The sequence below is a fragment of the Urocitellus parryii genome, chromosome 6 (genome assembly GCF_045843805.1).
Source record: "Urocitellus parryii isolate mUroPar1 chromosome 6, mUroPar1.hap1, whole genome shotgun sequence".
Classification (NCBI taxonomy): Eukaryota; Metazoa; Chordata; class Mammalia; order Rodentia; family Sciuridae; genus Urocitellus; species Urocitellus parryii.
This window is the reverse complement of record NC_135536.1, coordinates 174,756,474-174,776,778: the sequence shown is the minus strand read 5'-3', so window position 1 is coordinate 174,776,778 and position 20,305 is coordinate 174,756,474. Positions and strand designations below refer to the sequence as shown.

At 44.5% G+C, this 20,305-nt stretch overlaps 1 protein-coding gene across 1 annotated transcript in view; it reads right to left on the bottom strand.

The window, feature by feature from the left end:
* Positions 1–1,120: 1,120 nt before the first annotated feature.
* Kif3b (kinesin family member 3B) overlaps positions 1,121–20,305 on the bottom strand; it is a 42,685-nt gene continuing 23,500 nt past the window's right edge. Inside the window, exons 2-9 of the mRNA XM_026402125.2 lie at positions 17,379–18,846; positions 12,116–12,217; positions 11,807–11,929; positions 11,584–11,702; positions 9,069–9,182; positions 8,322–8,427; positions 5,548–5,726; positions 1,121–4,553 (exon numbers count right to left, since the gene is read on the bottom strand). Coding sequence (XP_026257910.1) covers positions 4,454–4,553; positions 5,548–5,726; positions 8,322–8,427; positions 9,069–9,182; positions 11,584–11,702; positions 11,807–11,929; positions 12,116–12,217; positions 17,379–18,782 — 2,247 coding nt within the window. The 5' untranslated portion in view covers positions 18,783–18,846 and the 3' untranslated portion in view covers positions 1,121–4,453. The remainder of the gene's footprint in view (positions 4,554–5,547; positions 5,727–8,321; positions 8,428–9,068; positions 9,183–11,583; positions 11,703–11,806; positions 11,930–12,115; positions 12,218–17,378; positions 18,847–20,305) is intronic.

Sequence of the window (20,305 nt, the reverse complement as noted above, 5' to 3'; positions counted from 1 at the left end):
GCTTGGCACACAGTACATACTCAACATTTGTTAATTGGTTAGCTGCTTTTCTTTAGGGTTTTCTAAAGATGACATTCCCAATACTGACTTCTAGTTTCTTGGGATACAAGTTCTTCATGGCATCTTCTCAACAAAGGGTCTTATCACCACACTGACCACCCTATTCAATGCCTGCTCTAGTGCGTACACCATGCTTGTTGCTTTAGATGTACTGTTAATCCTTGAAGTGCCCTTGTAAGGTAGGAATTATCTCCCCACTTGATAGATAAGGTCCCCAGGGTAGAGAGGGGTAAATTCAATTCCTTATAGTCATAAAGTTAGCAAGCACTGGCAAGGCCAGCAGTCAAATTCCAGAATTGGTGCTTCTACTCAGTCCAACCTCACTACTCCTGCAGTGCACCCCAGCAGACCAGACCCGAAGAGTATGAGAAACCATAAACCAACATGTGGCCCATTTCTGTTAATTCTTTTTTTTTTTTCCTGATGGAAAACATGAAATAGTTTTGTGTTAAGATAAAGACATGGAAGGCAGGCATGGTGGTGCATGGTTATAATCCCGGTGACTCTGAAGGCTGAGGCAGAGGGATCACAAGTTTGAGACCAGCCTCTGCAACTTAGCGAGGACCTAAGTAACCCAGTAAGACCCTGTCTCTAAATAAAATACAAAATAGGGCTGGGGATGTGGCTCAGTGGTCAAGTGTCCCTGAGTTCAATCCCCAGTACCAATCAATCAATCAATCAATAAATCAATAAATAAATAAATTTAAAGGAATTTAAAAAGCAAAACACAAGGTGAAAACAAATTTCATCCCTGTGGCCCAGACCTGGGGGGGTGGTTTGTTTCTGGGTGCAGAGGAGGAAGCCAGGGCTGCAGGCGTGCTGAGCGAGCACCACTGCACACACCACCAGCCCTGTCCCTCTTCATGTTATGTCCCTTTCATTTTCTGCTACATTTTAAAATGCTAGCATTGCAACTCATTCTTCATTTTCCACTCCTACCCTCCTTTAACTAGAACAATTAAAACAATTAAAAGAAAATGGCAGTATGTCAACTCAGGAATGTCATTTTCAAAAGCACTAGGTAATTAACGAGGACAACTTTTAGTAGGTACAATAAATCTGATTTTTATTACACATCTTAGTTTAGAATCACTTTTACATTCCTAGACAAAGAGATGATACAAATAAATATCAACTGTAAAACTCAGAGCCCCAAGTATTGGCATATTCTTTGTCTAAAGGTAGCCAAAGAGAAGGTCAAGATCCATAGTAACTCCAAAGAGCCATAAAGCCCACCGCCTGCTGCCTGCCCAGGATCACTGCTTTCATAAATAACCCCAAAAGCATTTCATTCAAGAAACAAGGGCAGGGAGAGAGGTGCCAGATTTCTGAACAACATAGGACAAAGCCCTGCACGACAGACAATGGCCAGGCCCGCCATTCTCATCAAGTTCCCTCTGAGCATGTTCAGTATGGCTTTTAGAGTTCTTTAATAGCCCCAATTTTGTCCGCTGATGATATTCAGATGATCCAAGGCTGTTCACAGTAAGCCTTGACTTGAAGTGGGAAATGTGAGGCAGCACTGATGTCTCACGTTAACAGGGAATCGACACTTCTCTGAAACTTGGCAACAAGTCTACATTCAGTGAAGAAGGACTTACAAGAGTCAGACGGAAAAAGCCAAGAGCAGCCCGTGCCTGAGCTGCAGAACACTCTGGCGCCCTTGGTCATGGAGGTGTGGGTGGAGCAGGTCAAGCAGCATGCAGGCCTAGACGGGAACAATTCAACCTTGCATCAGAGTCTTAAGAAAGTGCTTCATGCCTATGATTTGTGGCCTTGGGTTCTGAATCCAGGGGTCTGGGAGACGAGTGACTTTAAAAAATAATGAAGTCAGATACATTCTGCTGATTAGAGCAAAAGGGGGTCTGGTGAGGGTCGCATACACAGTCTCAAACTCCTCCTCCCAGATGGTCTTCCTAGATCCTGTTCAAGAGCTGCTTTCAGACTTCACTAGCTGCCGCTGGTACAAAGGCCCTGTGCTGTCCTGGAACATAATAGCATAAGTTCAGACATGAAAACCTGGTCCCTTAGTGGACCTGGTATGTCCTCCACACGTCGGGCTCAATTCACAACCCAAAGCAGCAGCATTCCGGTGGCAGCAAGTCATTTTGCCATCTGCTTTTATTCAAATGTTTATTCTCTTCATTCTGAGAGAAGAAAAGCACCAGAGACTGCTTGGAAAGGGACAGCTTCATCTCTAAGTGAGTGTCCTTTCACTTAGTTTCCACAGACCACCACACGACACAGCTGAGCACAAAGCGAGCTTGTTTTAATAATCAAGCCTGTCAACTCGGCTTTTTTCTTCTGCCTTCTTGGAAAAGTTCTACGTATCACTTAACCACCCTTGATCACGATCACTACCTTGAACGTCAGTATTAAGGTACACTGTTATCTGCAGTTACCAATTCTCAGATTTTTTAACATAAATTTTCAGCCTACAGAATTCAGAATAGCTTTTAGGAAATGTGGTGAGAGAGAGACACGCGTCGCCAGCAGACAACCATCTTGGGCCACACACCTCATCACCTGGTTCTTATTCAAACCAGGAAAATCTTAGTAAATAAGAAAGAAGCAGGAAAAATGAGGGAAGGACCCATTATGTTCTGGGAACTTCTGAACAGGGCCCTGGGTTCAGAAAGAATGGTTCCTAAAAAGGAGAGAGGCTGCAAAAAAAAGATACCTCCATTTTGCAGAATGTGAAGACATTGCACTTGGTACCTCCTAATCCCCATGGGGTCTGATCCAGAAATGTGCCCTGGGAACTGAGCAGCTGAGTTAAAACATAACTCAAGGCCCACCTCGGTTGCCATATTCCTGAGGCACCGTGCCAGCAAGATGCGCCAGGGCGGCAGACCTGGGGACTCATACTGTCCCCTCAGGCTTGGCTCATGGACTCAGACACCCACGTGGGAGTGCTTTCAGCCTGGATTAGTCATTCAATGGGCCTTTAACACAGACAAAAGGCAATAACTGCACATTAGTGTATTTCTAAAACTGGGCAAGTTCTTGGTCTCTGTCTCTCTTTAGACACACACAGACACACTCATGGGCACCACCACGCTCACACACCCACACAAGCTGCTCTTGAGGGGAAATGAGTAACATTCACCTAGTGACCAACATAAAACAAAACTCTGAACTTCAATAATAGGAAGAACTAAAACTTACAAACCAAACCAGTCTATGTAAACGGGAATTCTGAACTCTCTCCTCTGAGCCGTTCAGGCACAAGCCGCTCCTCGCCAGCATCTTAAGCTCTGCCCAGGAGGAGCCGCAGTGCCAGGATTGGGTGCACTCCCTGCTGAAGGCAGGCAGGACCCTGTGCCTCTCTGTATGTCTTCCCTCGCCACTGTCCGGGTCTTGTGTCTCCATCTCTACATCTGCCTACTCACTCTCCTGCTTTCTTGGCCAATATAGAACAAAATGGGGAATTCACTAAAGTGCCAAAAGTGCCACCTTTCTCCAATGCTAGTCCCATCAGAGAAGACAGAGCCTCTCCCACAAAACACGCTCACGGCAGAACACGCTCCTGAGGTGGAGGATGGCCCTACAGAAGGACACTCAGAGGATGCATGCATGGGAAAGATGGGGACAAGTGAAGAGTAATGTGACAAGGTGGAAGGACGTGGCATCAGCTTACAGATCTAGGTCTTTGACAGGATCGTCATGGTTTTGAGGTTCTAAAGAAGCTGTTTCCCTAAACTCTCCAAGGAGACAGAGGGAATGTTATTTCTATTGCTTCTGACATTGAATCCTTCAGGAGCAGACACTGGAAGAGACGTCCTCATTCAGCAGACCCCAAAGGCAGCTCTACTTCTTACTGAGGGGCATGGAAGCAAGATTACTGATCGCACCTCCTGGGGCTTGGGTCCAAATGAGATTTCTTGTTTTTTTCCCTATAAGAACAGGCACCTACTCAAGTTTTAGGACTTTCACTTTTCAACCTTGTTGTTATTTTATCCTGAGGCTCCAAAGACATGGTCCTGCTAAGGGGACTCCTGACTCTGCCCTATTGTTCAAGAAGAAGGGAACCCAATGTGAAGAACAGGCTCAAAAAGGAGAGGGGAGAGGGAGAGAGGGCCGGGAAGAAGGAGGAGGGGGAGAAGTGAAGCAAGGTCATGGTCATTCTCTTGCTGTCCACTTCGACTATCGCACTTTACCTTACCCATGCATTTCTGAGATGCTAATTAAAGAACATTTCCCAGAGAAGCTGAGTGCCAGATTAGGACTAGCACATTCAACCAGATTAAGTTGGTTACTCTGCAAAGAGGCCATCGCTTCTCCTCAGGGGAACAGTTCTGAGTTTGGCTCAAGTCCTCTCTGCAGCTTTGTGCTCGTCTCTTTTCTCAGAAGGCAATGCTGCTGTCACGCCCTGGGAGAGGAGGCACTGGCCTTACTTGGGAACCAGCCCCCGAGACTGTGGATACAGTTGAGATGCAGGGGTTCCTGAGGAGGAGGAGGAGGAGGATCCCGACTTCCTTCCACTCTTGGGCCTGTAAAATCCAAGCATATGTTTATATCACATGTCTCCAAGTACCACACATATCTCAAGGTGGCTTCCCCTCAGTGGTCTGAAGTCAGGATACTTTCTACAAAAACCACCCTCTGTGCACAACCAACATGGCCTGCCAACAGAGGTGTGAAACCTGAGGGAAGGGATGCTGATGCTTGGCAAATCTTCTGTTAAAATCAAAAGTTGACCATCCTCTCCCAATTGGTAAAAAGGTATTAAGCTGGGCATGGTGGCATGTACCTATAGCCACAGATACTCAGGAGGCTGACAAGAGGATCACTGGAGCCCAGGAGTTTATGACTAGCCTGGGTAACATAGCAAGACCCCGTCTCAAGAAAAATATTAACTTGCCAGGGAGAATTCCTTCCACTTTTGGTTTTCCACCTAGTTGTTTTCCTTAAATTTCTAATGTGGAATTTATTAAAATAGAATTCTTATTTCACACATAGCCTGCATACAGGGTCAGAGTCTGAGCTGTGAACTAAGGGACACACAGATTTGAACTCAGGCTCTGCCACTTACTTGCTGGGTTGCCTTGGACCTGGCTACTTTCTCAAAAATTCTAGGTTTCAATTTTCTCAGTAAAATGGGACTAAAGGTCATATATATATATATATATATATATATATATATATTTTTTTTTTTTTTTTTTTTTTTTTAAGGAAATCAAGAGAATCTTTGTAAAGAACTACCTGGCACTTGGTAGGAACTAAAGAACTGACCTCACTTCACCAGAGCATGTGCTCCTTCACAGGCAGGGACTAGGTGGTTAGGTATTCTGGTATTCAGTTCACCTGGCATAGTGTCTCAACTGTAAATATTTGTGGAATAAACAAACAGAAACAATATGGCAATAATTTCTAGTGTGTTCTATAAAGCCCTCCATGATAAACAAGCACTCTTACTGCCCTCTACTTGGTTTGTCCTTGATCAAATGTTCTTGTTTCAAACACAGGTCACTAAAAGCCACTCACCTGGCCTTGGATTTCTTATTTGCAGTGCTTTCAAAGGATGATGCATCCACCTGTATCTCATCTTCATCCTGCAGAGCTGCATCCAGTGCAGCCTGGACCTTGGGGGCAATGGCTGGACCCTCATAGTCTCTGGTGGTCCGGCTGGGCATGTCCAGCTCTAAGAGCACAATATTTTCTGCCTGCAGAAGAAGCACAGCCATCACCAGCTAGGTTGGCCTCCAATCAGGAGTCAAGCAACCTATGCCACACCTGTAAACTGCTTGTCATTCAGAGCCTACTAAGAGTCTAGCTGGAATAGTTATATAGTTTTATAACTTTTTTCCTGGTAGTGTTGCAAATGAGGACTAGGTTTGTGGCTCAATGATAGAATGCTTGCCTCGCATATGCAAGGCACTGGGTTCGATCCTCAGCACCACATAAAAATAAACAAAATAAAGATATTGTGCCATGTATAACTAAAAAAATACTTAAAAAGGATTGCAAATAATACCCTAAGGGAAATAATCAGAAAAATCACTAAAACCTATTTATTACATATAATTTGAAAATATAAAAAGAAGTAAAGAAGAAAATAGTTGTCATCAAAGAGTCATAATGTGGGTGAGGAGGGTGTTCATGACAGTGTATATACTTGTAACCTCATGTGGTTTTTATTGGGGGGGCAGGTACTGGGGATTGATCCAGGGGTGTTTTACCACTGAGCTACATCTCCAGTCCTTTTATTATTATGATTTTTTAAATTTTGAGACAGGGTCTTGATAAATTGCTGAGGGTCTCACTAAATTGCCAAGGCTGGTCTGAACTTGCAATCCTCCTGCCTCAGCCTCCCAAGTCACTGGGATTACTGATATGCACTACTGCACCAAGATGCTTGTGACTACATTTAAAAAAAAACTGTTGGGGCGTCAGGTGCATTGGCACATGCCTGTAATCCCAGAGACTCAGGAGGCTAAGGCCAGAGGATCTTAAATTTGAGGTCAGCCTCAGCAATTTAACAAAATCCTGCCTCATAACTGGCCTTATAGATTGACTACTTGATATCTGGTGGCGAGCCTTTCCTACCTCCTGAGACGAATTTATAGAAGGAGAAGCACCCATGATCACACATTCCATCTTTTTCTCTGATTCCTCCCAGTTGATGGAGTCCATCCCAGGGCTCCAGAGAGGGCAGGAAGGGCCACTGAAGGGAGAAGGTGAGAACAGGGAGTGGCTCCATTCACTGGTTTTAGATATTTAGTAGTGCATAAAATTTCTGTTGATTTTATGCTAAAAACATCTGAGAGTCACTGCTTTAAATTCTACCTTTGGGCCAGGGTGGCCCCCTGGAATTTCATATATTTGATTTGTGGATTTTTTTAGGGGGTATGCCAGGGATTGAACCCAGGTGCATTTAACCACTGAGCCATCTCCAGTCCTTTTTATTTTTTTATTCTGAGACAGGGTTTTGCTAAGTTGCTAAGGCTGGCTTTGAATGTGAGATCCTCCTGCCTCAGCCTCCCGAGCTGCTGGGATTACACTTTGTGCCACTGTGCCCAGCCGATTTGTGGATTTTAATATCATATACTTGGCTTAAAATATGAAAAACCTAGGAAGATATGCATCATCGGAAACTTCTAGAAAATGCTCCTGAGGATTCTGACACTCTTATCTTCTACTGTATAAAACTCCACTTAGCCGGGCTCTGTGATGCACTCCTATAATCCCAGTACTCAGAAGGCAGGATGATCACAAGTTCAAGGCCAGCCTTGGCAACTTAGTGAAACCCCTTCTCAAAGTAAAAAAATTTAAAAAGGGCTTAGAGTGTAGCTCAATGGTGGAGCATCCCTGGGTGCAATTTCCAGTATGGGGAGTGGAGTGACTAATAAACATTTTTGCATTTGTGAGTAACTCAGTGCCAAGAAGTATAGCATCACAGGAGTCAATAAATCCCAATATCTCTGGCAAGAGATATTTGCTCTGGCTCCAAGGGAAATGCAAAAACATTTTTACAATTTTAAATTAAAATCTTTCATTATAAAAAATAATGGAATTTTCCTATTGATAGTTACAAAATACAGATAAGCAAAATGAAAATTTAAATTAGGCACACTTCCACTAACTAGAGATAACCAGTTTACTTTTTCATGTATATTATATAAACTTTTGATTCATATATAAACTTTCAGTTTAAATTGTTTCATAACAAAACAATATATTGTGTCTCCCATTCTGTCCATTACCAACTATCTGAAGTTGAGCAACAGATTGTCTGCAAAGAGTGGATGGGAGAACTCACACAGAAGACAGAGATGGCCCAGCAACAGCAAGTATAATAAACACCAGATCTATGTGTATTTTAATTGTAAAATATAAAACAGTCCTCATTTATGTCATTTTAACCAACCTCATGACTGACACATATGATAAAAGAAAGTTCTAGAAGTTCTTCAGCACAGACCCATGTCCTGTCAAGGAGACATCTGTATTCTTTCCAATGTTCCCACAGACTCATTCTGAAGCTTCCTGCTAATGTTTACTGGCCACTATGGACAGGATGTTTATACACCCTTCCTTACCTACCTACCCTGATTTTCTAAGCCTCACTGTACCTTTCCATTTATTATTCATTAGTTATTATATTCACGTGTTACTTGTTATAATTATTATAAAAGTCCTCAATATCTCTGGCAAGTCAAGATACAAACTCTGTGACTTTGCCGAATGGTGCCTGAGGGTTTACTCAAACCTAAATTACTCTAAAATGGAGGAAAAAAACCCAAGAACAATCTTCTCACCCTGTATCGGGCCTCTGGACGAATCATCATGGACATTCTTGCATGTTGGCTCAATGGTCTCTTGTATCCCACCGCAGAGACTGGCCGCTTCATCATCTGCTGATTCCTGCAAAGGGACTGCAGTGGTTAAGGCCCTGGCTGAAGTGTGACCCAGAGCCCAGGTTTGGTCCTGTGGAACAAGCACTCAGAAGCCTGAACCAGACAGAACCTGAAGTGGTAATTCCCAGGACTGCAGGCTAACTACAGTGGGCAGCAGCTGCTTCTGTTTTCTGCTTGGATTGCTGTGTGCTCCAGATGTGCACATCAGGAATCTTTTAAGCTGGGAGGGATGCTAGTCAGCATCATCCAGTTCTTAAACAGCAGACACAAAGCACAGCCATCAGCACTCCTGACCCCTGCATCCTGGGGGGATCTCTCCCACCTCCCTCACAGAACCAGGCTCAGACTGACACACAAGGTAGCATCTCTGTACTGTTGATCATGTGGCCGAGCATACCTCATTTGACAGGGTAAATGGAAATTCAGGAACCTGGGAAAGGTGTTAGTCCTCCAATTCGTAATAACATGCTAATATCACCCAACCTTTACCTAATGGCCCAATGGCAGCCTCGAAGTCAGAAGTGTAATTGATTCTGAGTTTAAATAAATCAAACTCTGTTCTCCCTACATCCCTTTGGCCCAGTGCAGTTTATCAACATTCTGTTTCCTCCCCACTTGTAGGTCTACTTAACATCAAGAGTGACTTACTCCAGTCTGGTTATAGGGTGTAACTTCCAATGATCTTCCTCTTCATCAAAGAAGGATCTATTCATAATTTTACTTTTTTCCTCCAGAGGGATAAAGTTTTCTATAATAAGATGCCTGTGAGAACACACATAGATAAACACAGATGAAGAACAGAGCAAGTGTGGTGACACATGTCTGTAGTCCCAGCTACTTGGAAGGATGTGGCAGGAGGATCAGTTGAGCCCAGGATCCCAGCCTGGGCAACATAAAGAGACCCTGCATTCAAACACATATGTAAACATGTGCATGCACACAAACACACATACACACACACTCAGAATACTGGCATCTGGTGCCACTGAGTAATTAGATAACCGAGTCAAGTCACTCAGCAAACAGTTACTTAGCAGGTACTACGAGACTAACATTGTACATGGAGCTGAGACACAGCCATGAATGACACCTGGTCCTAGCCTTGCACTCAGGTTTGACAGGTGCTAAGAGTGGTCTGTCCCTTCTGCCTGAGGAGGAACAGCATGAGGATGTGAACAGACTGAAGAGGGAGGTGACACCTGGGCTATTCTGGGCTATCCTGGGGTGAACATTTCCTTTTTTTTTGAAAGAGTGAGAGAGAGGGAGAGAGTGGGAGAGAGAGAGAGAGAGAGAATTTTAATATTTATTTTTTAGTATTTGGCGGACACAACATCTTTGTTTGTATGTGGTGCTGAGGATCGAACCCGGGCCACACGCATGCCAGGCGAGCACGCTACCGCTTGAGCCACATCCCCAGCCCCTAAACATTTCCTACTGAAAATAATTTTAAGAGGGCCACTAGAGGCGGGGAGTAGTAGTACTTGCCCATAATCCCAACTACTCAGAAGGCAGAGGCAGGACAACTATAAATTTGAGGCCAGCCTGCACAAATTAGCAAAATAAAACGAATAGAGCTGAGGATATGAGTGAGTGCTAGAATCCTGCCTCGCATCGCAAGACCCTGGGTCCAATCCCCACCACCACATGTGCACACATCAAAAGGGGGCCCCTGAGGCTGCTAAGCAAAGTCGTTGATGAACATAGATTAGAAATTAAATGGCCTTCGTTCAGTCCCACAATTTGTTGCCCAAACTAGAAAAGTGCCTATTTTTTTCCTCTTTTTTTAAATTTGTTTTAATTAGTTACACATGACAGTACATGATCTTGACACATCATACATTTGAATCAAATGGGTATAATTTCTCATTTTTCTGAGTGTACAGGTTGCAGAATCACATTGGTTATGCAGTCACGTATATACATTCAGCAATACTAGTGTCTATTTCATTCTGCTGCCCTTCCTATCCCCCCTTCTCCTCCCCTCCCCTCCCATCACTTCTCTCTACCCAATCTAATGTGACACACTTCTTTTTTTTTCCCCCCTCACATCATCATACATGTAATCTGTATAACTATGAGGGTCTCTTTCCATCTTCTGTGCAATTCCCCTTCTCCCTCCCTTTCCCTCCCACCTCTCTTCCCAGAATGGCAGCCATTATGAAGTCAAACAACAAGTGTTGGCGAGGATGCACAGAAAAAGGTACACTCATACATTGCTGGTGGGACTGCAAATTGGTGCAGCCAATTTGGAAAGCAGTATGGAGATTCCTTGGAAAGCTGGGAATGGAACCACCATTTGACCCAGCTATTCCCCTTCTCGGACTATACCCAAAAGACTTAAAAAGAGCATACTACAGGGATACAGCCACATCAATGTTTATAGCAGCACGATTCACAATAGCTAGACTGTGGAACCAACCTAGATGCCCTTCAATGGATGAATGGATAAAAAAAAAATGTGGCATTTATACACAATGGAATATTACTCAGCACTAAAAAATAACAAGATCATGGCATTTGCAGGGAAATGGAAGGCATTAAAGCAGATTAGGCTAAGTGAAGTTAGCCAATCCCTAAAAAACAAAGGCTGAATGTCTTCTCTGATATAAGGGGGGTGACTCAAAACAGGATAGGGAGGAAGAGGATGAGAAGAAAAGTGCCTATTTTAAATGACCAGAGTAAAGAGAAGACTGAACAGATTTCAGTCCCTTAACACAAGAGGAGGAAAATCATTCCTGAGAAGAGTTTCTGCCTGACAAATGCTTAGGAAATACATCAAAGAAACAAGTGGGGTGTGGTGGTGCACACCTGTAATTCCAGCAGCTTGGGAAGCTGAGGCAGGAGGATCATAAGTTCACGGCCAGCCTCGGCACTTAGTGATACCCTGTCTCAAAAAATAAAAAGGGCTAGGGATGTGGCTTAGTGGTTAAGTGCCCCTCAGTTAAATCTCAAGTACCAAAAATAAATAAATAAAGTAGGACGGAAAAGAACATGGACCCAGAGATGGACAGGGACTTTCTCAGGAATAAGCAGAAGAGAGGAAGGTGGCAGAAGATGAGCTGGTGAGAAGTGGGCAAGGACCTGTCCTCAAAGATGTTTCCTACTTGACAGACAATGCCACTGGCCAGCAAGGGCAGGGTACCATGGAACGTCCTGCACTTACTTGAGCTTCAGCTCCCGGGTGAGCTCGTTCTGCGTCTGCTCCAGCTCCTGGCGCTCCTTGATGTGCTCTTCTTGGAGGTCGTGGATCTCGGCCTTCACTGCCTGAAGCTTGGAGAAGAGCTGGAACCAGGGGAAGAGGCAGGTGAGGAGGGCCCAATCAATGAACCAGGTCCCCCTTACCCTAGGTCTCAAGGTGTCTTGATTTGGCCTTGTTCCTTTCCTACCTTTTTGAGTTTTTTGGTCTTGATGTCCACCTCTTGCTGCAGTGAGCTGTACGTCTCTTTAAGTTCCAAGGTCTCCTCATCTCGACTTTCCATCTGTTGCTGGATTTCTCTTTCTCGACGTTTCTGAGCAATATTACAGAATCCATCAGCTTGCCCTAGAGACTATCTGTAGGAGAACATGGGGCTGGCTGCTCCCAATCAGTCTCCAGTTAGCATGAAGCTGACACAACTCATACCAGAGGTATTTGTAAAGTGACACAAATGCACCTTAGCCCACCCTACTCTCCCCAAGAAAGAATGCCAGGTTACCTGCTCTGCAATTTCCTGCCGTTTCTGTTCCAGTATTTTCTGCTGTTCATTTGTATGATCTACTATATTTTTTCCTCCAACAAGTAGTTTACTTTCCATGGCCTGAGTGAGAAACAAAGTAGAATCCATGCTGTGAATGGTCTCCCCAAAGCACAACGCCTCACAGAGAAGTCTGAGAAAGATAAAGAGCTCACGACTGAGCCAAAAGGGGACAAACTCTAGGCAGAAAAAGATTGTGCTCAGTCCCCTTCCTGAGGGGGCTGGGACTTCACCTGGTCACACTGAAGGTGCAGCTTCTCCTACATACAAGAACCTCTGCTTTCTTTAACAATATCCTTTTTTGGCTTGTGGAGACAAAGCATCAACCCCACTGAGAACATGCTAAGTGTGTCCTATGTGCCAGATACTGGGGATGCAAGTGTCAGTGAGAACTACAAGGTTCAGTCACTGAGGGATACAGACAAATAAGCCATCTTTAACCAGATGGTGGGGACACTATCACGAGGAACATGCAGAGTAATTCATAGAAGAAAAACAGTGAAGAGAGAGAATTTAGACTTTTTTTTTTTTTGATGCTGGGGATTGAACCCAGGGCCTTTTGCATGCAAGGCAAGCACTCTATCAACTGAGCTATATCCCCAGCCCTGAGAATTCAGACTTTTAAAAAATATTTATTCATTTATTTTGGTACTAGAAATTGAATCCAGGGGTGCTTAACCACTGAGCCACATCCCCAGACCTTTTTCTTATTTATTTATTTATTTATTTTTAAAGAGAGAGTGAGGGGGACAGAGAGAGAGAGAATTTTAACATTTATTTATTTTTTCTTAGTTCTCAGCGGACACAACATCTTGGTTTGTATGTGGTGCTGAGGATCGAACCCGGGCCGCACGCACGCTAGGTGAGCACGCTACCGCTTGAGCCACATCCCCAGCCCATTTCTTTTTTATTTTGAGATGGGGTCTGGTTACATTGCTGAGGCTGGCTTTGAACCCAGGATCCTCCAGTCTCAGCCTCCTGAGCCACTGGGATTACAGGTGAGAATTCAGACTTTTGGAAGAAGTTGGGGAAAGCTTCCTGTCTGAAGGGAATCTATGCAGAAAGCTGAAGTAAAAACTAAAAGGGAAAAAAAGTGGAGAGATTGTGATAGGAGAGGGTAGGGCAGGGAGCGGTGATGCTTAGAGTTAGCAAAGCAAGCAGGGGGTCTGCTCAAAGCTCTGTCAAGGAGACTATATTTAATTCTGAGGATTAAATATAGTCAGGGAACCGCTGCTGAGTTCTTTGAGCATGAGGGCGCACAATCAGATTTGTGTTTTAGAAAAATGACTCCCTGCAATAAAAATGATGAGCGGGAAGGGGCAGGTTGGATGGGGAGAGCAGACGGAAGGCTGCTGCAGGGTGCAGGGTGGGCAGCAGGGGTGAGATGCAGCAAAGTGGCTGATCCAAGAGACCCAATGAGGCAGGAGTCACAGGCTGTGGGACCGACAAGGCCATAGAGAGAGAAAGAGGGACAGCTGCAAGGAAACTGCCAGGGACCACTGGGGTAAGAAGGCAGGAGCTGGCTCTGGGTGGCCAAGGGCAGCTCAGTAGAGATGTCTGGGAGGCAGAAAGCCACCAGGCCTGGACGTTAAGAGACAGTCCTGGACCGCACATCCACCTTGGGAGGTGTCAGTATTTAGAAGGGGGCTGAGGCCGTGAGAGTGACTTGCACCTGTAAAGCATGCATGTCAACACACTGCCACCTGGGTTTCTGTTTGTGTGGCTGGTTTTTTCTGTGTGTGTGGTATGGGGGATTGAACCCAGAGGTGCTCCACACTGAGCTACATTCTCAACCCCTTTTAATTTAATTCTTTTATTTTAAGACAGGGTCTCACTAGGTCGCCCCAGCTGGCCTTGTGATCCACCTGCCTTAGCCTGTGGGCATGTACCACTACACCAGGCTACAACCTGGCCTCTGAGAAATGTTAAGTGTAGTCCTGTCGCCATTTTTCACTATGTCTCTTGAGACCATTTCCTCTTCTCTCAAAACCAAGAGACTGGACTAGATTATTACCACCCCACCCCCACATGCACACACTTCAGCTCTAAAATTAAATATATAAATATCCATGGTTTTCAGCATCCAGGGACTGAGAAAGAAGTCATATCATTCTTCCATACATAAAATGTCTAAGAAATGCAGTGATCTTGAGGTAATGCTGAATCTAGCCAGACTTGGTCTCTGAGAGCTCCCCTAACACCCAGGTAGTTTAAAGTGTAGCTGTTCCTGGCCTCGAGTAACAGACCCAATGCTGCCTGTTATTCTGAAGAGCAGTGTGCAAATCAATGTGGGCACACCCAGTCACACTGCCAGAGCAAGTGAGGAGGGGAGATGTGACATCTGACATGAAGGAATCCCACAGTAAGCCCCTCCCTGAAACAAATTTACCTCCTAATCGTGTGGTGTATGACTGTTTTCACATGGGGTCTGAAAAATCCTGGAAGGGGCTTTCAGGGTTTTAAGGTCCCTGCCTCTACAGTAAAATAGTGACCAGCTCTGTGAAAAGGCTCCTCTGAAGCCACAGATAAACAGCATGGCTTTGAAGACCATGGGGAGGAGAGGCAAGAAAGAGAAAACTAATTTGGAAAGCAGTATGGAGCTTCCTTGGAAAACTGGGAATGGAACCACCATTTGACCCAGCTATTCCTCTTCTCGGACTATACTCACTACAGGGACACAGCCACATCAATGTTTTTAGCAGCACAATTCACAATAGCTAGATTGTGGAGCCAACCTAGATGCCCTTCAATGGATGAATGGATTAAAAATGTGGCATTTATACACAATAGAATATTACTCAGCACTAAAAAATAACAAGATCATGGCATTTGCAGGGAAATGGATGGCACTAGAGCATATTATGCTAAGTGAAGTTAGCCAATCCCAAAAAACCAAATGCTGAATGTCTTCTCTGATATAAGGGGGGTGACTCAAAATGGGGTAGGGAGGAAGAGCATGAGAAGAAAATTACCTCTAGATAGGGAAGAGAGATGGGAAGGAAAGGGAGGGAGAAGGGGAATTGCATGGAAGAGGGAAGGAGACCCCCTTCGTTATACAGAATACAGGTATGAAGATGTGAGGGGAAAAAAAAAAAGAAGTGTGTCACATTAGATTGGGTAGAGAGAAGTGATGGGAGGGGAGGGGAGAGGAAGGGGGGAATGGAAGGACAGCAGAATAAAACAGACATTATGATTACTGTGGGTAGATACATGACTGCATGACCAATGTGATTCTGCAACCTGTACACTCAGAAAAATGAGAAATTATACCCCATCTGATTCAAATGTATGATATGTCAAGATCATTGTACTGTCATGTGTAACTAATTAAAACAAATTTTAAAAAATGGAAAAAAAATAGGCAAACTGCCTTAGAACCCAAAGCTCTGAGGGCAAAGTTGGGATTCCAGCCAAGCCTGTCTAATGAAAATGTAAGATCTACTTCTACTGCACTACTTCTAGCAGTAGAGAATGTTTCCTATTTAAGAGTGCATTTGTAATGGTTGATTATCTTCCTAATAATATATGCTCATGAAGAAAAAAAAAAGAGAGAGAGAAAATTTACCATTTTTATAATGATAATTTGAACATATTTCCTTCTAGGCAGAAACCAAAGTCTGCATAAATTCAATAAGAAAGAACCCTACCCTTCAAGGGAATCCCAGCTTGGGGTCAGCCAGTGGCCATCTCGGACCTCTAGGGCTACTTTTGCACTCTCCTTGCCACTATAGCCAAGTGGTGGCCCAGAGGCCAGGCACCTAAGGGAACAGCATCCTCCCTCCAGAAAGAAGACACAGAATGTCAGAAGCCTCCACACTCTAGAATACTGCTCAGCCACCTAGGGAAGTCGAGGTAGACATCAGGAAGTATACTGATGACTGGGTCAGGTTAGAAAAGGGGATGACTGCAAAGGACCAGCAAGAGGAAATCCTAGCGAGGATGGATTGTGTTCTGTCTTTAGAACCAGGGTCCTGAAGCCTAAAACGTACAGTGAGATACCCCTGTATTCCCACTAGGCACACAAGTGTGAGTCTGATCATCACAAGGGTCGGCAAGGAAGGGGATCAACTAGAGCTTGCACAATCACTTTAGAAAACCACTTGTTCTCATCTAGTGAAGTAGGAGCAGCACGTACTCTAAGATCTAAAAGTGCCAGACAAGAAACTTGCACATACACATCCTCCTGGAGCCAAGAATAAATGGTTGGTCATAGCAGAAAATGGAAACAACCCACACTGTTAGGAGAATGGAATGCCACAGAATACTCCGAACAGTAATAATGAATGAATCACAGTTACAGGCATCAATACAGACTCATGTCATGAACAGAATGCTGGGCAAATAAAAGTAAAATGCAGGCAGCTCACTTATACAAAAGAAATCACATGAAACTGACCTGTATTATATTTAGAGAGAAATACATATATGGAAGGACTCGAAAGAAAAGCAAAAGAACAATAAGAATCAAATTCAGGATGATGGTTACTCTGGGGTAGGGGGACATTCCTTTCGGAGGAATTTCTAAAGATTCAGCTGCTGTTCCTTTTTTTTTTTTTTGTACCAGGGATTGATCCCGGGGGTACTTAACCACTGAGCCACATCCCCAGCCCTTATTTGTGTTTTATTTAGAGACAGCTGCTTAGGGCCTTGCTAAGTTGAGGCTGGCTTTGAACTTGTGATCCTCCTCTCTCAGCCTCCCAAACTGCTAGGATTACAGGCCTACACCACCACATCTGGCAGCTGCTGTTCTATTTCTTATACTGGGCCTGGGGGATACACGGCTATCAGTTTTATTGCCGTCCTTTATACTGTACATATAGGTGATAATTATTATTATGAATCCAATTTTTAATTTGAAAAGTTTTTCTGTTCATAGTGATTCAACAAAATTTATTGAGCACCAATATCATGGAGCTATTGGAAATGGAAAAACCAAAAAATACGTCATCTTGAGTTTTTTGTTTTTGTGGTATGAGGGATGGAACCCAGGGTGTCATGCATGCTGGGCAAGTGCTCTACTACTGAGCTACTCCCCCAGCCCTTTGTATTTCAACATAGGGTCTTGCTATTTTGTCCAGGATGGCCTCAAACTTGGGTCCTCCTGCCTTAGCCTCCCCAGTAGCTAGGATTACAGGCAGGCACCACCATGGTCAGCCCTTGTATCATTTTTGTGATAAAAGAAAAGGCACTGATGGGGGAAATGGCCGAAAGAAGGGCATGATACCTTGATTTTGGCACCCAGCATCTCAGCAGCATCCTTTTCCCGCCGCAGGTCCTCCATCTTTTTCTCCTTCTCCTTCAGCAGTCTCATCTTCTCCTCTGCAACCAAGCTGTGGTCTTCCACAATGGCCCGCTTCTCAATCTCCAGTTTTTCTTGCTGCTCCCTCCAGTAATCATCCTTATCATCCCCTTCCTCCTCACCCTCTTCTCCCTCCTCCTCCTCCTCTTCCCCACCCCCACCACTGCCACCACCTTCCCTCCGCTTCTCTCGCCGCTTCCTCCTGCCAATGGAGCGCTTTTCCAGCTGGGCCTTGAGCCGAGCAATTTCTTCCTGAAATTCTCGAAGGAGGGCATCCTTTGGGTCCTCATTGACCCTTGGCTTATTCTTAATGTTTTTGGCACGGTTGGCATATCTCAAGGTGGTCAGAGTCTCTTCCACATTGTATGAGGCAGGTCCCACGTTGGCTACCATCACAGTCTTGGCGTTGCCACCCAGGGAATCTTGGAGGAGTCTGGTAAGCTTTGAGTCTCGATAGGGAATGTGAGTGCTTTTCCCATCCACCAGGGCAGAGATGACGTTACCCAGGGCTGACAGGGAGAGGTTGATCTTTGTTGCTTCCTTCAGTCTCTCCCCTTGTGCCCCGGTCTTGGCTTGCCGTTCGCTGCCAGCAAGATCCACCAGGTTCAGCTTCCCCACCCGGATGTGGTTCTCACCATCGAGGCCCACCTCGCTGCATTCGATGGTGATGACAAAGATGGCGTGGGAACGCGAGCTGTGCTCATTCATGTTGGTGGCCCCAACGGAGCGGTTCTGGTTCCCCACGTTCATCACGTGCTCTATCTCCTTCACACTCTTGGTGACAAAGGAAGACAAGTCCTTCACATACACTCCCGTGTCAGGCCTCTCTTTGAGCTCGAGCCGTTTGGTCTGGTCCTTTGAGAGCAGGTCTCGGATCTCCTCCTGGTAGATCTCTAAGTAGGAAGCCCTGACGAGGTACTGCTGATTCTGCGAGCGAGAGATGTGGGTGAAGATGTGGTCAAATGAGTTGGGAATGACACCTCGTTTTTCAGGGTCACCTCGGACTCCTTCCATAGTGTAGGTTTTCCCAGTCCCAGTTTGTCCATAGGCAAAAATTGTCCCATTGAAACCTTGCAGAACAGAGTCCACGAGAGGTCGGAACGTCTCGTCATAGAGTTCAAACTGCTTGGCGTTCCAGTCATAGACTGCATCAAAGGTGAAGGTCTTGGGCATTTCATGGGTTGTGCCTTTAGGGTTCTTCACAGACACCTGCCCCAGCTTCACATCCACGTCCACCACCTTGTCGTAGGAAGCGGCCTTTTCCTTGCCATTCATGGGCCGACAGCGAACCACCACCCGGACCGACTCTGAGCTTTTTAACTTTGACATGATGAGCTCTGTCTGCGTCAGTCTTGAGGGCTATAAATCCAAAATGTCTCAGGATGCTAAGGTCCTAGGAAAAAAGCAAAAGTGAGTGAGTACAGTACAGCTGCCATCAGAGGCTGACACATACAGGCCATCTCCACCTTGCCACCTGATGGCTGTGTGCAAGTAACTCACCACACGGGCACTTCCTCATGGGATCTTAACCAGCTTCAGAAGTGAAAGACAATCCTGTTAACTAGTGTGCCCTCCCCTGAATCTACACTTAATCTTAACTGCAGGTCAAGGCAGCTGGAAACCTTTTAAAAGCCTGGATGATCTTATACCCTGCCGAACTACTAAACCTCTAAGGAAAGCAATTTAAAACTATCACAATTTAAAATGCACAAACCTTTGACCTAGCAGTTATATTTCTGAGAACTTATCTTTCAGATGTATGTCTTGTACAGAGAACATATACTAGGCTGTCTGTCATGGCATCTTTTTAAAAAATATTTTTAGTTAGTTTTAGATGGACAGAATACCTTTATTTTATTTATTTCTATGTGGTGCTGAGGATCAAACCCAGTGCCTCACACATGCCAGGCAAGCGCTGTACCAGTGAGCCCCAGCCCCAGCCCTGTCATGACATCTTTGTGGTAACAATAGGTAGTGGAAAATTTAAACTCTCATCAAGAGAGGACTGATCAAATTCAATATATATATTATATATATATATATATATATATATATATATGTATATATATGTGTATATATATATATAATATATATATGCCTATATATAAACGTACATATATACACATACATACAGTGGAATCCTGTGCAGTTATTAATAAGAATGGGGTAATCTACACACAATCCTGTGCCCAGACATGTTGTTAAAAAGCAGGTGAGGAAGAGTAGGTACCGTATACACAGTATGCGAAGAGGTTTGCCAAACAAACCCTGTTATAAATGAGGGACTTTGGGTGATAATGACATAGCAACACAGGTTCCTCGGTTCTAAAAAACGCACCACTCTGCTGGGAGATGCTAGTAACAAGGGAGGTCATGCGGCATTGGGGTGGGGCGTATGCGCAAATCTCTGTACCTTCCGTTCTGACGTGCTGGATCCCAAAATTGCTCTAAAAATAAAGTCTACTAAGAAGAACAAATAAGTAAATATATATTAAAAAGGGGCGGGATATGTGCATGTTGCATGCTTGATATGCACACAATATCATTAGAAATATTTATTTAATGCCAGGCCCAGTGGCGCAAGCCTGTCATCCTAGTGCCTCAGGAGACTGAGGAAGGAGGATCTCAATTAGAGATTAAATAAAGGTATTGTGTCAATCTACAATTAAAAAATCAAAAAAAGGAAAAAAAAGAATTTTGCCAGATGGGAAGGAAGAGTCAGATGCCAGAATGGCCAGTTTCTAGTGTCTCCTTTTCATTTCTAGGGGAACAGTTCCCAAGCCCTGGCTGTGTCAATCCCGTGGCCTGGTCTGTCTCTCCTTTCATTTCAACAGATGCCAGCCAAAGCTGGT